We start from the raw sequence: 21815 nt of genomic DNA on the forward strand, positions 1-21815 counted from the left end.
AAATAGTAAGCCCTTAGGACAGAATAGACAAGTAAATGGTGCAAGAATGAATGAAAAATAATTCTTATTGTGTCCCAAGAGCTGCCCTAAGCATTGGAATACTAAAAGAAAATCAAAGGTTGTCCCTATCTTCCAAAAGCTTTCATTCTAATAAGGAGAAACCAGTGCTTAGAGAAAGTTATTGAGTTGGTATATCCCCTTTCCACCTTCCTTCTATATGTTGTCTCTCACTACCCCTTAGATTGTAAGCTGCTCAAAGGCGAGGATTGCTTTTCTTTTTCTTATTTGTCTTTTCGCCACTTAGCACAATGACTTGCTTATAGAAAGCATTTAATAAATGTTTATTGAATTGAATTGGTGAGTAGAGTCTCAGGAAAATAGATCGGCACTGATGCTGGGGAATGAGGAAAAAAGGCAATTGGCAAAAAGATGGTTGTAAATTAAAGTATAGCAAGAGCCTACTTGATCCCAGGAGTAAATTCTTAATTGTACTATGCCCCAGGGCATCCATGTAAAGGGTTAAATTTTCAGGTTTAAATTTTCTGATCCTAGCTATGTGGCAGCTGGTGAGAATGGTTGCAGTCTTTCACAGATTAATCTTCTGCTGAAGGGAAAGTGAATGATTCCTTGTCTACTCATGATTCTGGAACTCTGGTCAAACTGAAATATCTTCCAAGCCTTCAAATGTAGTTGCCAGTTTTGTCTCATTGAAATTATCTTTTACTGCTTGAGTTTCTTTCTCAGAGGGTATTATCACTGCTTATGAAATTGTCTGGCTAATATGCTCAGGATTAATCAATACATTTTCTACTCTATCCAGTTCACAGCCACAGGTCTGATAATCCACAAAAAGGTCATTCATGTTAATGTCTTTTTCCCCTCCTTACTCAAATGCTACCCTTTCATTGGAAAGTCCTTTAAGCTCCCCTAATAGTTAGATTAGGATGGATCAGTTCCTTTAAACTCCTTCCATGTCTTTATCTGCCTTCACCAAAACTGAACAAATCACCTTAAAGCTTCACTAAGTCTCAAGAGACACTTGGTTAGGGTGGACCTGGCCTTTGCCAGGTTTCTGTGCTCAGGAATGATTCTGAGGTTTTTCTGCTAGTGATATAATTACCTGCAACTGAAATCTGAAATAAGACTTTTTCCAGAATTTCTTTTTATTGTATTACTAAAATATAATTTTAAAACTTTCAGATGGAGCATACTTTTATAAATTCTTGAATTCTCTCATAAAATATACACTTTTTAATTAGTTGTATAAGGAATTAAAATATGTTAGAAAATTAACATGAACATCTCTTGAATTTAGAGAACTACTCAGAACACTTCACATTCTCTATTAAGAAAATTGATATAGAATGTTTAAATGAACGAGTCCTGGATGATTAAAAACAGATGGAATTAGGGGAATATAAGTTGGTGAATTTACATTAAAAACATTTTCTCTTTTACTTTTCTTGATTTGAATTTCACATAAATAGAGATCTATTTTCTATTCAGGGAGGAGTTTTTTTTTTTAATAGCAAAAGATCTTTTAGACTTAAATATTATGGAAGTTAAGTAGTTCAAAAGATAGAATTTTGGATTTTGGTCAAGATTTATTCAAATCTTGCCTCAGTAACCAACTGATTATGTGGCCCTGAGCAAGCCACTTAATCTTTATGGGTTTCAATTTCTCCATCTATAAAATGGGAATAATAATAGCAATGACTTTACAGGATTATAAGAATCAAATGAGATACACCTCACAATGATATATAAATGCTAGTTGCTGTTATCATATAGCATGTAGGGAAGATGCAGCTAAATGCTGCAGTGGATAGAGTGCCAGACTTAGAGTCAGACCTGAGGTCAAATCTGGCTTCTGTCACTTACTAACTAGATGACCCTGGTCAAGTCACTTAACCCTATTTGCTTCTGTTTTCTCATCTGTAAAATGAGGAAAAAACGGTAAACCACTCCAGTATTTGCCAAGAAAATTCCATATGGCAGGGCTTCTCAAACTACGGCCAGCAGGCCAGATGTGGCTCACTGAGGACATTTATGTGGCCTCTTGGGTTATGGCAAATGGGCTGAGGGGCAGAGACAGTGTGAGCTTTTGTTTTTACTATAGTCCGGCCCTCCAACAGTTTGAGGGACAGTGAACTGGCCCCCTATTTAAAAAGTTTGAGGACCACTGCCATATGGGGGTCATAAAAAGTTAGACACAGCTGAAATGACTCAAAAACAAAATAAGAGACATTGTCAAGATAGAAAGTTAAAAATCCAACTTTTTCCTACTTGATTTCATTCACTACATCATTCTCATTTCACTCAATCAATCAACAAGCATGCATTAAACACTTTCAAAGTACCAGCTATGTGATCAGAACCTAGGAATATAAATTAATCAGACCTGACTACAAGAGCTTTCTCTTGCTCTCTCTGTTGGTCCATCTCTCCATTTTATACATGTTATACATCTCAGAATATAATAGATTAAAAACAGACCTTAGAGGAAATGGCATTACTATCTTGTAGGATTAGAAAATATCTACTCTGGGTAGGGGAAGGAGAAAAAAGAGCAGAGAAGTGAGAAAGAGAGAAAAAGAAAGGAGGAGAGAGAGAGAGAGAGAGAGAGAGAGAGAGAGAGAGAGAGAGAGAGAGAGAGAGAGAGAGAGAGAGAGAGAGAGAGAGAGGAGAGGGAGAGCAAATATTTCCATATACAAAATAGAAAACAAAATAAAGATTATATGTCTAACAGTGATAGGTTGGTTCTATTTAATAAAGATTTATAGATCCTGAATCCTTACATCTTACTTAGATTACAGTTTGGCCTTTGTAGAGAATAAGGTGATAACTATAGTTGAAAAATCATGCCTTTTCCCCCATAAGAGGATTTTGAGATCAGAATTATATCTATTTCAGATATTTTTAGGGTATGATTCTTTTGGATGAGATTTAAAATAAAAGTATTTTTCTGATCATTTGGAGTACATAGTGTTATGCTGGGGCAAGGAGTTCAACACTTTACTTAATTTTGGCATCCTTAATTTCTCCTCTCACTATACGCTTATAATATGAAAGATAATAACAGTGAGCAAACATTGATCAAATCAAGAAGTAAAATTGTAATCAGGGAAGTTATATAGATTAGTTTGGGCAATAAAACATAACAAGACTCAAAACCTAGAGCCTGGAATGATATGAAATCTCAGCTTAATTGAGGAGAAAAAGATTATATTCTATGAATCCATTTTTTGCACTCTGTGGGGTTGCAGGCACTAGGAATTCATTGTCTTTTAGGGGTTTTAGCTTCTCCCTGAATGCCCAGTGGCTTTCCATTTCCCATTCAAAGTCCCTAACTTTTTTTTTCATTTAAAGCTTGGGAAATAAGAGTAGTGCAAAAGCTTACAGATGGGAGTAGGAGAATTATTGATAAAGAAGAGCAAGCAGACCATTTGGTTAGCTTACAGACTTTGAGGAGTAAAATCTGAGAAGATTGGAAAAGTATGGAGGGGCCAGGAAGTGAAGAACTTTAATTGTAAAATGTCACATTTTATATTTGTTTTTTTTTTTTACATTTTTCTGAGTAGAGGTGGTGACTTGGACAAACCTAAACTTTAGAAAAATAGCTTTGGTAGCTGTGTGTCAAACTTCTGGGTGGAAATGGACAAGAGTAGCATAAAATGGACAGGAAGAGATGAGCTGTGATCTGTATCATTGGAAGAATTGTCCACATTGATGAGATAATAGGCTCATTTGAATATTTGACAGTGAATAAGAAAAAGATAGTTTTGGGTAACATGGGGTATGATATGTCAGAGCTATGTATGTTTTTGCTAGATATCTTTGAAGTAAATATTCCTTTGTAAAATAGAATTGATATGAATGGACTACTAAAATTGGGGGAAAATCATTGAAGGCTTAAGCCGATGGCAGAAACAAGAGACCCTCTTCCCAACTTTCTTAGGGTGGTATCAAAGAACCCTGAGGGAGTGCTGAAATATCAGCCATTAGCCTTCAGCCTGTAAGAATCTTATATTACATATGTTGACAGACCTTTTCCATTTTTTACATGTTTGCTCCTTCCTCTTTCATCTTTAAATGTCTCTGATTAATTTAGTTTAATTGAGTTTCAAGCTATGATAATCTGCATATTTGTTTTATTTTCCATTGTTCCACATTATAAAAAGTACACTTTGTTTTGATAAAACAGACATATCCCAAATACTGGTTACAATGATGTTCTTCCTAAACAGTTAAGCAAAAAACTTAAGTATTTGCTGCCTGAAGATATTAATAGATTCTTTTGGCCTTCTCATTTTGACAATTGTTTTATTTCAATTAAATTTCAATAAGAAATAGTGACATCTCACATCATTCATTTCCCAATTTCTTATGTCAATTTCTTGTTCAGCTAAATCAGATTGAGCTATTTTAATTGCATATTGTTTTACTCTTCCTTCAATTTTGGTCTGACTTTGATCTCTTTGAGCCAACAAGTCAGTGATCTGACTCTGCACAGACAGCTAATTCAGGAAAGTCTACCACATCAAAAACTAGTCATTTCCTGTATGTTGAGACATAATTCATTTCAATTTTTGGTAAGTTATTCAGGGTTTTATTTATTCATTTTGCAGTCTGTTAAAAATATGCACAATAATTCCAAAGAGTTTAGCATAACTGTCCACATGAGAAAAATCATGTGGATGAAAAATGCCTATTGTTCCAATTGTAATCTGCAAGTGGATAGAAAAAAATCCATCCAAAATTGATCTATCGTAATATAAAACATTTGGGAACCTATCTACCAAAACAAAGCCTCAGACTATATGAACACAATTACAAAACACTTTTCATACAAATAGTTAGATCTGAACAGTTGGAAGAATATCAAATGCTCTTGGGTAGGCTGAGATAATATAATAAAAATAACAAATTCTACTTAAATTAATCTACTTACTCAGTGCCATATCAATCAAACTACTAAAAAAATTGTTTTACAGAGCTAGAAAAAATAATAACAAAATTCATCTGGAAGAACAAAAGGTTAAGAATTTCAAGAGAATTAATGGGAAAAAATATAAAGGAAGATGGTCTAGTTGTACCAGACCTAAAACTATATTATAAAGCAATGGTCATTGAAACCATTTGATACTGCTAAAAATACAGTAGTGAATCAGAATTGAGATAGGTTCACAAATTACAATAGTCAATGACTCTAGTGTTTGCTAAACCCCAAAACAAAAACTTCTGTGATAAGAAGTTATTGTTGACAAAAATTACTGGGGAAACTGGTAAATAGTATGGCAGAAATTAGGCATTGACCAATAGTTAACATCCTCTTCCAAGATAAGTTTGAAATGGATTCATGATTTAGACATAAAGAATGATATTATACTCAAATTAGGAGAACAAGGGATAATCTACCTGTTGGATCTGTGGAGAAGGAGGAATTTATGACCAAAGAAAAATTAGAGGACATTATGAAATGCAAAATGGATAATTTCGATTATATTAAATTAAAAAGGCTTTGCACAAACAAAGCCAATGCAACTAAGATTAGAAGGGACATAGAAATTTAGGGAAAATTTTTGGTTTTGGCCAATGTTTCTGATAAAAGCCTCATTTTAAAAATATGTAGAGAATTGACTCAAATTTATAATAATACAAGTCATTCCTAAATTGATAAAAGAATATGAACAAAAAATTTTCAAATGAAGAAACTCAAGTTATTTCTAATCATGTGAAAAAATGTTCTATATATCACTATTGATTAGAGTGAGGTACCACTTCACACCTCTCAGATTAGCTAAAATGACAGAAAAAGATAATGAAAAATGTTGGAGGGGATGGGACGCTAATGCATTGTTGATGGAGTTATAAAATGATCCAATCATTCTGGAAAGCAATTTGGGACTATGCCCATAGAGCTATAAAACTGTGCATATCCTTTGAACTATCAGTGTACTGATTCTGTATTCCAAAGAGATCATAAAAGAGGGAATGTGCAAAAATGTTTATAAGCAATTCTTTTTCTAGTGGCAAGGAACTGGAAGTAAGTGGATGCCCCTCAGTTGGAGAATGGTTGAATATGTTATGGTATATGAATGAAATATTATTGTTTTATAACAAATGATGAGCAAGCTGATTTCAGAAAAGCCTAGAAAGACTTACATGAACTGATGCTGAGTGAAGTGAGCAGAACCAAGAGAACATTGTACACAGTAATAACAAGATTATGTGATGATCAATTGTGATGCACTTGGCTCTTTCAAGGCAATTCCAATGATCTTGGGATGGAAAATGCCATCCACATTCAGGGAGAGTACTATGGAGATTGAATGTGAATCAAAGCATAATATTTTCAATTTTTCATTGTTTTTGTTTGCTTGCTTATTATTATTATTACTATTTTGCTTGTTTGTTTCTCATGGTTTTTTCCCTTTTGATCTGATTTTGCTCAAACAACATGACAAATATGGAAATATGTTTAAAAGAGTTGCACATATTTCCCTATAGGGAAAAACTATAATTAGTACCTAAAATAGTAAATAATTTTACTTTTAAATACTCTGAATTCCTAAATATTTGTATTTCATAGATAGTTCTAAATTCCTAGAGAGAGAAGGAATGGCCCACATCAAATAGAATTAATAAGTTAAATTAATGAAATCTGACAGCAAGTACTCAGGAGATCATTTAGGCCTTTATTGTCTTCATTAATTCCTTAAAATGGATAATATTTTGCCTTTTATAGCTATGATTTTCAAATATTATAGAACCCATTATTTTACAGACAAGGATACTAAAAACTAAGAGGTAAAGTAACATGGCTGATGTTACAAAGACACTGAACTGGCAAGATGTAAGCCCTCAGGTGTCCTCACTTCAAGGTTAGGGTTCTTTTTAATCTACCATCCTGCTAAAAGGAAGAATTAGCTATAGCTAATTGCTTGTCATCTGTCCTAATACATTCTTGAATTAGTGCTGGTATAATTTGTTCTGCATGTCTTTCTGACTCCTTTCTCCTGTCTTTACCATATAGAATCAGTACAGAGAGTTCCAAAATATTTTTTTGGTAAGTTTTGCAGGACAAAAGAGGACTTTTACAAAAAAATATGTGGCCAGAGGCGGTGTGGAAATGAAAGGCCTTCTTTACTTAAGAGTAGGGATCTACCTAGTATTTTTTTTTTAAGGGGGCATTCATCAGTCTGAAGGAAAGTGAGTTGCTTAGCACTTATATATGAACAAGAGTGAATTCTAATGTTCTCTTCTTGTATGTGCCAAGATATTCATGTGTGCATAAAACCGACAAGTTAAAAAGTAAACTTTATATTACTTTAATATATACAGAAGTCTAAAAATATGGGTGCTGTAATGCAAGTGCTTTGTACCTATTCAATCTTCAGTGCTTAAAATTTTTGAAAACCATTCCCAAAATGTTTTCCAACAGAATGGAAACAAGGAACTAGTGAATGTTTAATAAAATAATAAAGGTTAGCCCAGGAGATTGTCTGGGTTGGGACCTTACAAAAACAAAACAAAACAAAAAACCCAATTCAGCAAAGGAGAAAAGCAATTTTACATTTTCTCTTTTTTCAAGTGAATCAAAATTTCAAGGACCAGGTCTTAGGAGGATTCCAGCATCTAATTATGTGAGAAAGAAATTTACTTTTCCAATTCAATAAGAATCAGCCTATTTGACCATGATCAAATTAGTAAGACACCTCATAATTTTATGCGGCCTATAATTGGACTTCCCCTTGCTGAGAATACTAAGAAAAACTTTTATAATACTAACTTTCCAAGGGTAAGAATGTTGTTTTCCATTAAAAGAATGAAAGCATTTTGGATACACCATACACAGAGCTAATAAGAGTTAGTATTATAACAAATCTTGTTTGTTGGTGGTGGTGTTTGTTTGTTTTTCTTGATGAAAACTTTGGCAGCATCAATTATCTTTTAGAGAGGAGGCGGAACTGAATATTTTAGAGACCAACTTTCTGCTGCTGCTGCTGCTGCTTTCCTCTGAGAGCCAGAAAGATGACCAGCAGCCATCCCCGAAGCCCCGTGAGGAAGGTCCAACTCATTTTTGGTCTTGTAAAAGTCTTGTTCGTTCAGCATATTCTAGTCACAGTCAGTTGGTGGTGATGGTTCTAGCGCGTCCTTCTTACTCGAGGCACCGACAGCAATAGCAGCAAAACGTCCGGCAAGGATTCCTTTTCTTGTACTCTACCGCCTTCTTCACGTGAGCTTTTGCCTCCCCTGTGTAACTCTGGGTCTTTTCCACGTTCAGCTCTACGACATTCAATGTGTCCCCCTGCTCTTCCACGAGCAAAGCCATTTGGAGGAAGAGATCATGCACGTCCCGGATCCGGCTCTCCAATTTCACGAGCTCCTTGTGCCGGCTCTCAATCTCGTTCAGGGCGGACCGAGCCCCTTTCACGTCCGCCAGGAGGTTCTCGGAGAAAACGTCCCACTTGCCTTGCTCACACATGTCTTCTATCTGAGCCCCGGAGACCTCTTTGCCCATGATCTCCAGCTGCCGCTGAATGCGGATCTTGCAGTTCTCCCTTTGGTTAAACTCGGCTTGGTTGTAGTCGTGCATGGCCTCCTGGAAAGCCCGAGTGAGAGCGTTGTACTGGGCCTTGGAGATTCGGGCCATGGCCGAATGGGCCCCGTGCTTCTCCTCCGCTCTTTCGCTGAAAGCTTTCATGCGCTGCAGCTTCTTATGGATGGCTTCTCCCCGGGTTTTGATGTCCTTAGCGATGGAGTTGGTGTCCCGCTTAATGCTGCTGAGGCGGCGCATGGAGGTGAGGAAGCGAGTGTTCTGCTTGCCCAGGCGCTTGACGTCCACGGCCAGCAGATGGTTCTCCGTCTGGATGTCTCGGATGTCTCTGTACAAAGATTCCAGGATGTAGTCTGTCTCGAAGACCACGTTCTCGTCGATCAAGTCACTTTCATCCTCTCCATCAGAAAACTGCTGGTCATACTGCTTGGCTAATTCCAGCAACTCCGGGAGCCGGTCTTTCATCTTGCCTGCAAAGAGACAATGCAGAATGTGAGTGAGGAGCTCAGCAACATTTTCGTGTTTTGAAGAGTTTCTCCAGTAATCGTCAAATGCTTGGAGAGATGTAACAATGTATAATAATAATGATGTTATGTGTTATACATTATATTATAAATATTATTTTAACTCATACCCATATCGTGCTCGGAAGTTTTCAAAGCACTTTCTCCAAAACAACGCAGTGAGGTAGTAATACCTGTATTTCCCCCCCCATTTTTAGATATTTTTATTTTCCCCAAGTTATATCAAAACAATTCTTCTACATGTCTTCAAAACCTTGAATTCCAGTCTCCCTCTCCTTTTCATACTCTCTCCCCATTGAGAAAATCCCTGAGAAATCTTGAAAAACATCTCCACAAAAGTCACTCTCAAAAGAGAACATAAATCTCCCTCCCAAAAAAAACCCTCAAGAAAAAAAGAAAGCCAAAAGAAAAAAAAAGTATGCTTCAATTTGCACCCAAACACAACCAGTTATTTCTCTAGACATGGACAGCCTCTTTCATCATAAATCCTTCAGAGTTGTCCTGGAATAGCAAAGTCATCCACAGCGGATCATCCCACAACCTTGCTACTACCATATACACAGTGCATTTCACCCTGTCCGAGCTCATGAAGGACTCTCCAAATTCTTCAGATCTCATCCTGCTCATCATTTTTCACACAACAATAATATTTCTTCACAATTCTATACCACAATCTATTCAGCCATTCCCCAACTGATGGGTATCCCTTTAATTTTCCAATTTTTTGCCCTGAGAAAAGAGCTGCTACAAATACTTCTATAACTCTTTCCCCTTTTTTCTCTTTTGGAATTCATGCCCAGCAGTAGTCAAAGGATATGAGTGACTATGATTCTTTGGGCATAGATTACATCCCTTGATTATATATCAATTGGGGAAGGACACAACTTTTTTCTATAAGTCTGACTCAGTTCCCTACACACATCTGGAGAAATGAAGTCTTCATCAAAAAAATTTACTTTTAAAATTCTTTTCACAATTACCACTGTCAACTGAATTTCCCCGTTCATTTTTTTCTCTCTCTCTTCTCTCACCCCAGCCCTCCTCAAAAGTGCTCTGCCTCCAATCATCCACTCTTCCTCCCCCTTACACACACCCTTCCCCTCCCATCTTCCTGCAGGGCAAGATAAAACCTCCACACCGAGTGAGTAGTATCTGTATTAATCCCATTTTTAATATGAGGAAGTGATTTGAGAAATGATTTGTTCATGGTCGCACAGTAAGTGCATGTCAAAGAACATAAGTATCCTAAATCTAAGGGTAGTTTCCAGGCAGTTAAGTGGAATAGCAGACAGAGAACTTGATGTAGAATCAGGAAAATTGGAATTTTGATCCTGTCATAGAGACATACCAACTATGTGATCCTGGGCAAATTTCATAACCTTTCTGAGCCTCAACTTCTTTATCAGAAAAATGGGATGATAACACAAATTTCAGGGTCAGAATGAGGATCAATTTGCAAAACAAAGTACATGCTAGCTATAAAAATGATAATGCATATTATGATTTCAAATAAGATTGTAATATATTATTATTAATTACTAGTGTTCCAGTCCTGATTCACTACTTACTATTTGACTTGAAAAATTTTGTTTTCTACTCTGTAAATGTGAATAACAAATAATATCTTCCCTACATAAAATTATTGTGAAGAAGCAAATGAGATGATACCATAAAGGAACTTTGAAAACTTTAAAGCAGTGTATGTATATGTATGTGTGTGTGTTTGTATGTGTGCCCTCGAATGTGTGTGTAAAGAGAAGGATGGAAAGAGACAGAAGCGGAGAGACAGGGATAGAGACATACTGAGACACAAAGACTGAGTATGAAGTTCTTAATGATTTGTTAGAAGAAAAGACTCCCTCAATCCTCCAAAAAAGCATCATCTCTTAAGAATGGTAATCAGCATACTAACAACAGCTGCTGGCTTCTTAGACTTTGTTTTCTGAAATATTGAAACAAACATAAATATTGCTGTCAACAATCCCCAAAGACAGATGTAGTCTGAGTCTCTCTGTTCCTGGAATTAAATGCTGCATTTTGCACAATCAGTACTTAATCAACAATTTAAAAGTTCAGATTTCACTGGGAAATTGCACCAATTATTTTCTTCACATTTTCCCATACCAACAAATGAAAATAAATAATCCCAAAAGAGAAAATGAAAAGGAACACCAGCTTTTTGAACAAGCAAGATGACCTTTCTAAAGCCTCTTCTAGCTGTAAATGTGTTATCCTTTAATGCCAAGTAAAACATGACAAATCACACACCCTACATTTCAACCAAGTGATAATTGTTTCCCCATCTTATCCTCTCCTCTACACAGCCTGTGAGTTAATACAGACCATGTATGTACCAAGCCTGAAACAGAGTTCTCCTCCTCAATGACTCACTGAAATCCTTTTCTCCCATTTAAGACCTAACTCATGTTTTTCTTGATGAAAATTTCTCTCATCTCCTAATTGAAAATGTGCTAGCCATAGTAAAATTTTCTTGTGGCACTTTGACTACACCTCTCCTTTGTTACCCTCACATTCATACTTACTTCTACATCAGTTATAGAATACTAAGATCTGGAGTTGGAAAGGGCTGTAGAAATCCACTTGTCCAAATGTCTCATTTATAGATGACATATTTCTCCACTACCTTGTAAGTTCCTTAAAACTGAGACAATCTTATATTTCTAAGTGCTGTTGCACTGAACAGAAGAAGAGTACAATGTGCTATTAAATAAGAAGGAATGAGAACTTCAGAATGGGTGAAATCAGGGCATGCTTCACAGAGGAGCTGATAGAATGGATAGGATGTTAATCAACAAAGTTAGGGGGTGGTTAGGAGAGGAAGAATGGAAAGAGCATTATATATATATATATATACATATATATCTATGTATATATCTATGTGTATATATACATATACACAAATGTATATGTATATATACACATAGATATATACATAGATATATATATATACATACATATAAAAGACAGCAAAGATACAGCAGGGAGAAAGCATGCAATATTTTCTATAGTAAAGAAATATCCAATTGGATATGGTGTATGATAAAGTGCTTCCTGAAGTTGGCAAGAACTGAATTCAAATTGAGCCTCAGACACTTACTATGTGGCTCTAGGCAAATTATTTAATCTTATTTGCCTGAATTTACTCATCTGTAAAATGAACTGGAGAAGAAAATGGCAAATCACTCTAGTATCTTTGCCAAGATAAACCCCCAAAGGGGTCATGATGAGTCAGATGTGACTGAAAAAAAAAATTAACAACTACAAACAAATAATGTAAAAACAGTAGAATACTCTAGCAGAGCACCAGTTAAGTGACAAACTGTGATGTTGCCTCTATAGATCTGAGATTTAAAGTAATAAATAATTAAACTTGCCTTAATATAGTTGGATCTTTGTTATCTTAGAGGTCACTTGCAGCTTCTTCCGTGAGGGTCCACTTAATAACATTCTGTGGTGGAGTGGGATCCCTATCTAGTAGATTCCTATTACTTTGCATCAGTGCTCTTGATGTCCTTCTTGCTTAACAAGGCCAGAGAGTATGCTCTACATCTATTTTTGTTCCCAAGGGAGAAAGGAAGCTCTTAAAGCTTTTCTTTGACTAGCAATGCCATTTGCTAAAAATTCTAGTAATGTCATTCCTACAGTGATTTTCATAGCCTCAGATTCGTGCTTGTTCCTATGTAATTTGGATGTTGGCTGGAGAAGTGGTAGGACTTTGCAGATAATTATTCAAGGTAGGAGAAGACTTCAATCTGCTAATATTTAAAGGCCTCAGCTGCAGGTAAAATTATTTTTTAGCAATATTAACAAGGTGCTGGGCAACTATATTTAATGAGAAACAGATTAGAAGAAAACATATTTCCCATAGTTCTAATACCATGGTCATTATTTATAGAGATTGACTTGAAAGGTCTTACCCTGTGGGTCTAGTTTTCAACATCACTAGATATATCTTGATCACAAATATAGCTTTGGTTTTTAACCATACCCTTCCTCACAGACATAATTGGAGACTGCCTTCTGTTTTGAGGCAAGGGGGAGGAGCAGTGAAAGCTTCTGATACCAAAACTCTCAGGCCCAAATTGTCTTGCTTTTTGTGTCTGAAGTGCTTACCATTACTCCTTAAGGACCTCTTGGACTATGATTTTTAAACAAGTAAAGGCTGGGGTCCTCCATTGGGGTCCTCCATTGTGGTTCTCCTCTGATGCCCTGATACCTCATTCATTGTGCTGTGATAATGGGCCTCTGCTCTTGAAGGCTGTGTTAGTGTAAGACATAAGGTCTAGTAGGTCCCACCAAACTGAAAAGCCTTCAAGCACTAGTGGAGACAGGCTATTTGCTTCCTAATGATTAACTAGACTGGATGAATTTGGAAGGCTCATCAACAGGCTGATTGATGAATTTTTTAGCCACAACTCTTGAAGATTATCTGGTAAGGCAGCAGTTTTTAAACTTTTTTTGGTCTCAGGGTCCCTTTACACTCTTAAATTATTAAGATTCTCTTTCTCCTTTCCAAAGAACTTTTGCACATTATACATGTCAGTTTGGACCATAACCAATAGTTTAGAAACTAAAATTATTATGAAAATAGCTTTGACCTCACAGATCTCTTAAAATGGTCTTAGGGACCCCAGTCTCAGGGTTCCCCAAATCACTCTGACAACTGTTGTACTATATAAATGCCCCACCATCCAGAGGATAAAATCCAAAATCTTTGATATATTGACCTAAGGCAGGGTTACAATTGACTAGGTGACACATTAACAAGAATTAGTTTATCTGATTGACACATTGACATTTTCTTTTCATGTAGAACAAAGTTTCAGGAGAATTAAGAGATTTATATGTTTTGATGGGAATGGGAAAATTAGGTAATAGGAACACACAGTATTTTCTATGATTAACCATTTTAGAAAGTTATAGAAGTCTAAGAGATAAAATCATTGCCTCCCTACAGGATATATAGGAAAATAGATAAAATAAAGCTCTATTGATTCTGAGATAAATCTCATTCTCTTATTCCTTAATCTTTCTATCCCATCAAAACTTACTAGTCCTATTTCCTATTTCCTCTTGGTTCTGCTCTGTTTCTCTATTTCTGTCAGTGTCAGTATTTCTGTCATCATTCTCTCAATCATCCAGATTTCAAAACTTAGAGTCATCTCTGATTCTTCTTCTTCCTTTTTTTTTTTTTTTTCATTTTCAATCATTAACATCTTTAGATTATTTCTTGGAAACATCTATATCCATTTCTTCTTTTCCATTCCCACTGCTACCAGTTAGCATTTTATATTGAGGTTGTTTGTTTGTTTGTCTGTTTTTTTTCCTGTCATAACTTCTTAAAAGGGTTTCATGGTCCCTCCTATTCATCCTGAACAGAACTATATTGTAATGGTTCTGTGATAGGATTCATGTGGATTCCTTCTCACAAAGTCTTTAAGGAAAGGCTGGAAGAGTAAATATATGTCAGTAATGCGGTTGAGAAAAATCCCTGTTCAGTTGGACAAGATGGTCTCCTGAAGTCCCTCTGAGATTCTGCTCTGGGATTTTTTTATTTATTTGTTCACACCACTTTCTTTGCCTAGAATCATTCTATGTTGCTCTCCATTAATTTTAGTACTCTGCATTTCTGGTATGACTTTGAGTATATGTTAATCCAAAATGCACCATAAATAGATAATAGTTTCAAGGGACCCATAACTGAAGGGAGCCTAGATGACAATAATTGCATGTTCCACTATTATATCTAAAGCTGGGGCTCCTAATTTTTTGTACAGTTATGGGCCCTTCTAGTAATCTGGTGAAGCCTATGAACCTCTTCTCATAATAGTACGTTTAAATGCATAAAAAGAAATATAAAAGATTATCAAGGAAAGCAATTATATTGAAATAAAGATTTTTTTTCTGATTTAAGTTTATGGACCCCTAGCTCACTTCAAAGTTTTTCCATGGCTTCCTTGGAGATCTGTAGAATCCAAATTAAGAACCTCTGAAATGTGGGCAGCTAGGTGGCGCAGTGGATAGAGCACCAACCCTGAATTCAGGAGGACTGGAGTTCGAATCTGATCTCAGGCACTTAAGACTTCCTAGCTGTGTGACCCTGGGCAAGTTACTTAACCCCAGCCTCAGGGGGAGAAAGAAAAGAACCTCAGAAATAAAGTATGAAGTTTTTAAAGGTGATACAGTTCCTTGATACTTGGAAGTTGTGACCAGCTCAGTACTATGTAGCAGACCTTCACATATTGACAAACATCAATTAATTTAAATATTTCTTACTTCTATCAAAGTTACTCTGTCATGGTTTTCCACTTCTCCATTCCACATTGTACATAGAGATCCTGAATAACATTTTAGCCAATAAACAATCTTTTATTTTTGTTCACTAACAAATGACAAAATATGCTATTATTTGAGGGTGGTTCTCATAATCAGAGCTAGTATGAATTTTTCTTCAATTTACAATAAAAGTATGGATGGATGAATCTTCCAGAACTGTTCATTAAAAATAATTTATTATTTTTCTCTTTTATTAGAGAAACTTTTTTCTTAATGTCTCATATGAACTAAATAAAGAATCAAGTATGGGTTGTTTGAATTATAAGGGACTACAAGAGAGGATTTAGTCTCAGGGTACTTAACCTAGGGTCCATGAACCTCCAAAATCTCCATAGATATATTTTAGGGGGTCTGTGAACCTGGACGAAAAAAATGTCATTTTATTTTTATTTACCTCTACCTGAAACTTAACATTACCTTAATTATTTTAAAATACACACATATCATTACAGTATGCACTCCATAAATTTTATAATACAGCCAAAAGTGGTCCTTTGACACAGAAGTCATAAAGAGTCTCTGAACTGGTTCAAGCCCCAGATTTCAGATTGCTGTGGCTGAGGCTCAGAAAGAGGTGAATTAACTTGTTCCAAATAAAAATTCTAGGATATAATAGAATAGGATTAAAATGCAGAGTTCTTTACATCTAAGACAATATTGTGTCATGAGAACCTAAGAATTTAAAGATATTTTCAAATAGAGGAAAGAAAAAAAAAGAGAAAAAGAAAATCCAAAGCTTTAAGGGAACAATCTCTTTAAGAACAATAAAAAGATAAGTTATAAGATTTTAAGACATCTGACATACTTTCTGTAAAGATGTGTAAATGTTTCTTATATTTATCTTCAATGAATACTCAAAACATTATTTAATTTTACCAACACTAAATTGTTAAAATGAAATTTAAAAAAAAACAAGAAAACCTCAATCTAAGTTACAAATGAATTCTATAATTAATACCCCATGATAGTGAGGTTTTTTATTTGCTTATTAAAATCCACTCTATGGGAATATCCTAGAAAGGAAAGGGGGTTATTATATTTGCAACTGGTAATTCAAATAAAAGAATTAATTTAAGAAAACAAATGAATTAGAAATCTTGTAAAATATTCATATCCCCAAGCTAATTGTTTAGCAGCACAAATATGGCTCTTAGGAGATTTCATTTTCTCAGAACTCCAAAAATACAAAGCTTGTTGCTCATTAGGCAATCCTAAAAGTCCTAACGAAACACTTTCCACAGGTCATTTGAACAGCATTAACACAAATACTTTAACCATGCTATTAAATAGTTATATAAGAAGCCTGAGGGAAAAAAGCTTTTAGGTCAATTAGTTAGTTGATAAATTCATATAGTTTCAAAGTCCAACCTAAAAGTTCATTCATTCAAAAGTTCATTAGGTATTCTCTTTCCTATACTATCTGTGCCAGACAAAGCACATGACATTTCCCCCTTTTCTGCCACAGTGTTAATGTAGATTTTATGTCTGTTGCCTAAAACAGATACTAGTCAATAATCTTGATGGTAGGAAATAACATTTTTCATCTTGCTTCACCATCTCATAGTACACAAAATATCTTGCACACAGTAGGTAATTAATGTATTCAATGAATTAAGTTTGCTGCTCACTTAGTTATTGGCTTCATTTTTAAATTGCCAGTGATTTTCAAATGAATAGGGTATTTATTAAGAGAATTGCTTTTCTTCTCCCTCCCCTCCAAATAGTTTTATGTTGTTATTTCTACAAAACCATATAAAAAATTACAACATTCATTTCTGGCAGTGACTAAGCGCAGTATTACAACATCCATTGAACAATCTCTGGAGACAAAGATTCATCTTAGTTACATATTACTGATTAAAGATGATCATGGTAAATTGTGGCAAGATAGAATTAAGCAAATATTTACTTGACATCTCCCATGAAAGGTCTGGAGCTTTGTCATGTATGAAGGTGATCCCTATATTATCAAAAACAATACCAACAGTGCAAGGTCTTCAGGTTTTACCATGTTGGGAAGGCTTTGAATCCAAAAGACTTTGGACTATATATGACTGTTTCAAAACCAGCTTCAGAGCAATTTATGAAACTATCTAAAAATTGGTGAGGGATACAATCTAGTAGTAGTAGTAGTAGAAAGATCCTTGAAACATTAAAGTATGGTTGACAAGAAAAGCAGGTAAATTTGACAGATATTTTTAAAATGCTGCTATAATAGATTCCATTTCACATGCAATCTTTTTTTCTGTTCTTTGTGTTTTTTGAATCATACAAACCATCTTTAAAAAACACTTTAAAAAAAGATTAGTTGACTTACTTATAAAAAAGCTTAACAAGATAGGAACCCTAATAATCCAGAGCCTGACCTCACTTTATGTCTTCCATTTGCTCAGGCCAAAATGGGCTACTCAGGGTATGCTGTAGGTATCCAGTATTTTTTCAACTCCATGCTTTTGTTGCCTAGATTTACAATATCCCTAATATTTAATGCCTGGAATATAATAAATAGATGCTTAGTAAATTTTATTGACTATTTTCTATTAACTCAATTCCATTTCAACCTTTTAAGATTTTGTCTGAAATCAAAATTCATTTCTGATGCCTTTCCCTTCTCCACGAAAATCCAATCTGATGCTTCATTTTGGAGTTGAGACAACACTTATTGTACAAAATCTATGCTAATCCCAGATTCTCATTCCCAAACCAATATTCTTTCCACTATGTGACCAATACTTACCTCTTATTCTGGTATAAGAAAATAATTTTTATTGAAATTTTAAAGATCAGATTTCTAAATGAAATTACAAATAATGGTTAATGTTTAAAGATATATTAAACATGATAAGATATGTCTTCAAAAGATAACTGTGGCAGCTAGGTGGTACAGTAGATAATCAGTCAATAAACATCTTATTAAGCATTAAGTGTTCCAGGTATTGTGTGCTTATCACTGGGCATACAAAAAAAGGCAAAAGGATGGCCCCCAACGAGCTGACAATCTAATGGTAGAGAAGACAAGAAAACAGATATATACAAATGAGCTCTTAATGTTCACAGAAAAAAAAATAATAAAAAAAATAATAATAATTAAGAGAGGGAAAGGAAATAGAATTAAGAAGGGTGGGAAGGCTTCCTGTAGAAGATGAGATTTTTCTTTAGGTCTTAATGTCAGGGAAGCCAATAGTAGGTTGGCAAGAGGAGAGAGAGCCTTACGGGCATGGGGGACAGTCATAGAAAATGCCTTGAGAACAAGAGATGATGGAGATTAAATGACTTGTTCATAGTACAGCAAGATCCAACATAAGATATTAAAAGTAAATACGTACTTTTGATGAAAGTGGTGGAAAGGGCACTTATGATTGGGGAAATTAGGAAAGATATAGAAGATTCAGGAAAAGAAGAAAAAGAACCAAAGAAAGTACAAGCAAAACCATAAGCAAGAACCAGGAGAAGAAACAAACAAATGAATGGTTTTGAGAGATAGCTCATGCAGTTCTCCCACCCTTCTATTTTTTAATTAATCATTAAAAGAAATGAAAAACAAATACATTATTTTCAACAAGGTTTACCAACAAATGCATTATAATTTACATGTGAGTTTTTAACTTCATTTACCTAGTCCTGAGCTGGTACATTATTATCTTTTGGTTCTGCAATAATGAATACTATTCATGATAATGTTAATATCAATAATAATTGTTGTTATTAATAACACTTATATAGCAATTACTATGTGCTAGGTAGGCCCTGTGCTAAATGTTTTACGGTTATTATTTCTTTTGATCCTGACAATGACTTTGGAGGGTAGGTACTATTATCCTGTTTTACTCTGGATTTTGCTCACATGCCACACAAAATTTGCCTACTTAACCATAGTGCTAAAAAAAGGGCAATGTTTAGAGGTGGTGCTTCTTTGATAAATAATTTGTATGACTCTATCAATTACTGTAAAAAGTCAATAAACTACAAACCAGATTTTTGGCCCTTATAATTCTTTTTAAATATTTGATTAATGCTCTTTTTTTTTTTTTTTTTTTTTTAACATTACTGCTATTTCCCGATGACTTCTCTATTTCCTAATAGAACCCTCCCTTGTAATAAATAAATACTGTCCAGTAAAATACATGATTATGCTGACCATGTCTAAAAATGGTATACCTCATACCACACTTATAATATATTACATTTTTGCTGAGAGAGAGAAAAGACATGCTTTAATATTAGTCTTCTGAAGACATGATTTGAGTTTGCAATGATTAGAGTTCTGGAGTTTTCAGTTGTGGTTTTCCCTTACATTATTACAATAATTATGTAAATTGTTTCTCTGATTCTGGTTACTCTCAGGTCAGACTAGTCATCCCCAGGTTCTTTAGATTCTTCATATTTGTCATTTCTTAATACAAAACTAATTAACAAACATTCCTTTTTCCTTTCCTTTTCCTTTTTCCTCTTTTCTTTCCTTTCCTTTTCCTTCTTTATAAATTTTTAAAGCTTCTTCTTCTTCTTGTTATGGTTATTTCTCCTTCATTTTTAAAGCTAACCATGACATCAGGGAGTAATGGCATAATATGCAAGTCAATTGGACTTAAGTGAGGGAGGACAGCAAGGTCATCTGCCTCACTTTCCCTTCCAGAGCCATTTCATTCCAGTGGCCAGATATAGATCAGGATGACTGCAAATAACCTTCTGGAGACTTTAACCTTTTTAAAGTAAAGTCTTCAACAGGTCTCAGTTTGACTAAAGCCACAAAGCAACATTGTAAGTATTGGATGGATAGGACCATTGTTATTTTATTGATATGGGAAATTAACAACAAGGATTAGTATTCCCTTCATCAAAACAAATTAGCATTTGCAGTAATTTAGTGGCTTGAAACCCTAATGGATCAAATGACTTGCTAAGGATTAGGAAGCCAATATGTCAGAAATGGAACTTGAACCTTATTCTTTTGCTTCTGTCATAAAGAGGCTATCACTTTAAAGTCAAATATTAATAAAACATATATGCTACCTACAAAATTCCTTAAATTTAAAGTTTTGAATTTTGTACAAATAGATCCTTCTTTGATTAATAATAGAAATAAAAGGTGTCACGCAACAAGTTTATTTTAAACAGAGAATATTGGTATGATAAGTATTAGATGGCTAAATAGTTGACTATTAGAAAGCACCCAAACAACCACCACGTTCTAAATGCAACAGGGTACTCAATTACAAGAACAACTTTTGATCCAATTAAGTCTGAACTAGGGTTGAGTTGAAGCAGAAGGAATGGAAAAGAAGATTCAGATATGGGTGATATTATGAAGGATGAATCTATTGGTCTTCATGAGTAATTAAATATAAGGGGAGATGGGGAAGTTCTTGACTACAAGACTTTGAGCTGTATGACTTGGAGAATGATGATACCATTTTCAAAAATAGAAAACTTTAAAGGGAGAGTTGTCTTCTGGATAAAGATGATTACATGTTAAACTTCAAATATGCTGAGTTTGAGGGGAAGTCTAGTGAGTGAGCTATGTTCTGGAGGAAAATGATTATGTGTTGGGTTTTAGATATGTTTAATTTGAGGTGCTGGGGTAGGATAGGAGCCCACATTCGAATGGAACTAATCAGCATAAAATTAGATATGAGACTGGCACTCAGGAAAGAAGTCTAGGATTGAGTGTAGATTTAGTGATTATGTATAGAGAAATCATAAATTTAGAGCTAGAAAGAACTTCATTTAGTCCAAATGCTCTCATTTTACAGAAAGACGAAGTTGGAAAAGTGATTAAGAGAAGGTAGGTGAGGGAGATTCCAAGATTCCACACAACCCAATAAAATGCTAAAAAGAAAACCAAAGAGAACAAGCTATAAGATTTTCCAACCAGTCCAAAAATTCATATAAAGACAGCCAGAATCCTATTAGAGACTCTGTGTGGAGACAAGATAAAGAGGATAGCAGGCAAAGCATTCAAGCAGACTGATCCCACATCAGGAAACAGGGCAGATCATCACTCAAGAAATACAATTGTCCAAGTAGACCAACATGAGTCACAACAAAAAAGAACAGGGCCAGACCAGCATTCATCCAGGGAATCCAGCCCAACCTAGCACTCTGGTACCTGACTCACAGTAGTAGATAGGGTTAGAATTAATGCCCAGACAGACTATGCAAGAAGGCATTACCAACACAAGCAACATCTGGTTGGGGGCTGTCACAGTAAGGGACATTATCACTTACAGGTTTGGTACTATGTGTAAAGGGCTAGAACTGAGCAATGCACTTGGATAATGAAGCACGTGAGACTAATTGCCAATTGGACAGTTCCTATTAACTTGTTTGAAGGTTGACCTTCCTCAGCTGTTCTGTGCTGACTTGATTGGTGGGAC

The 21815-nt window shown here is 35.1% G+C and overlaps 1 protein-coding gene across 4 annotated transcripts in view; it reads right to left on the reverse strand.

Moving 5' to 3' along the window:
* Nucleotides 1-4586: 4586 nt before the first annotated feature.
* STX11 (syntaxin 11) overlaps nucleotides 4587-21815 on the reverse strand; it is a 59706-nt gene continuing 42477 nt past the window's right edge. For 3 of the 4 annotated variants that reach the window (XM_074309626.1, XM_074309627.1, XM_074309629.1), the window contains one exon: nucleotides 4587-9030. In XM_074309626.1, the coding sequence (XP_074165727.1) occupies nucleotides 8162-9030 (869 nt within the window). In that variant the 3' untranslated portion in view covers nucleotides 4587-8161. Of the gene's footprint in view, nucleotides 9031-12479; nucleotides 12881-13022; nucleotides 13237-21815 lie in introns of those variants that run through there. The other variant, XM_074309628.1, reaches the window with a different exon arrangement.

Source organism: Sminthopsis crassicaudata, chromosome 4, assembly GCF_048593235.1.
Source record: "Sminthopsis crassicaudata isolate SCR6 chromosome 4, ASM4859323v1, whole genome shotgun sequence".
In the NCBI taxonomy this organism is placed as follows: domain Eukaryota; kingdom Metazoa; phylum Chordata; class Mammalia; order Dasyuromorphia; family Dasyuridae; genus Sminthopsis; species Sminthopsis crassicaudata.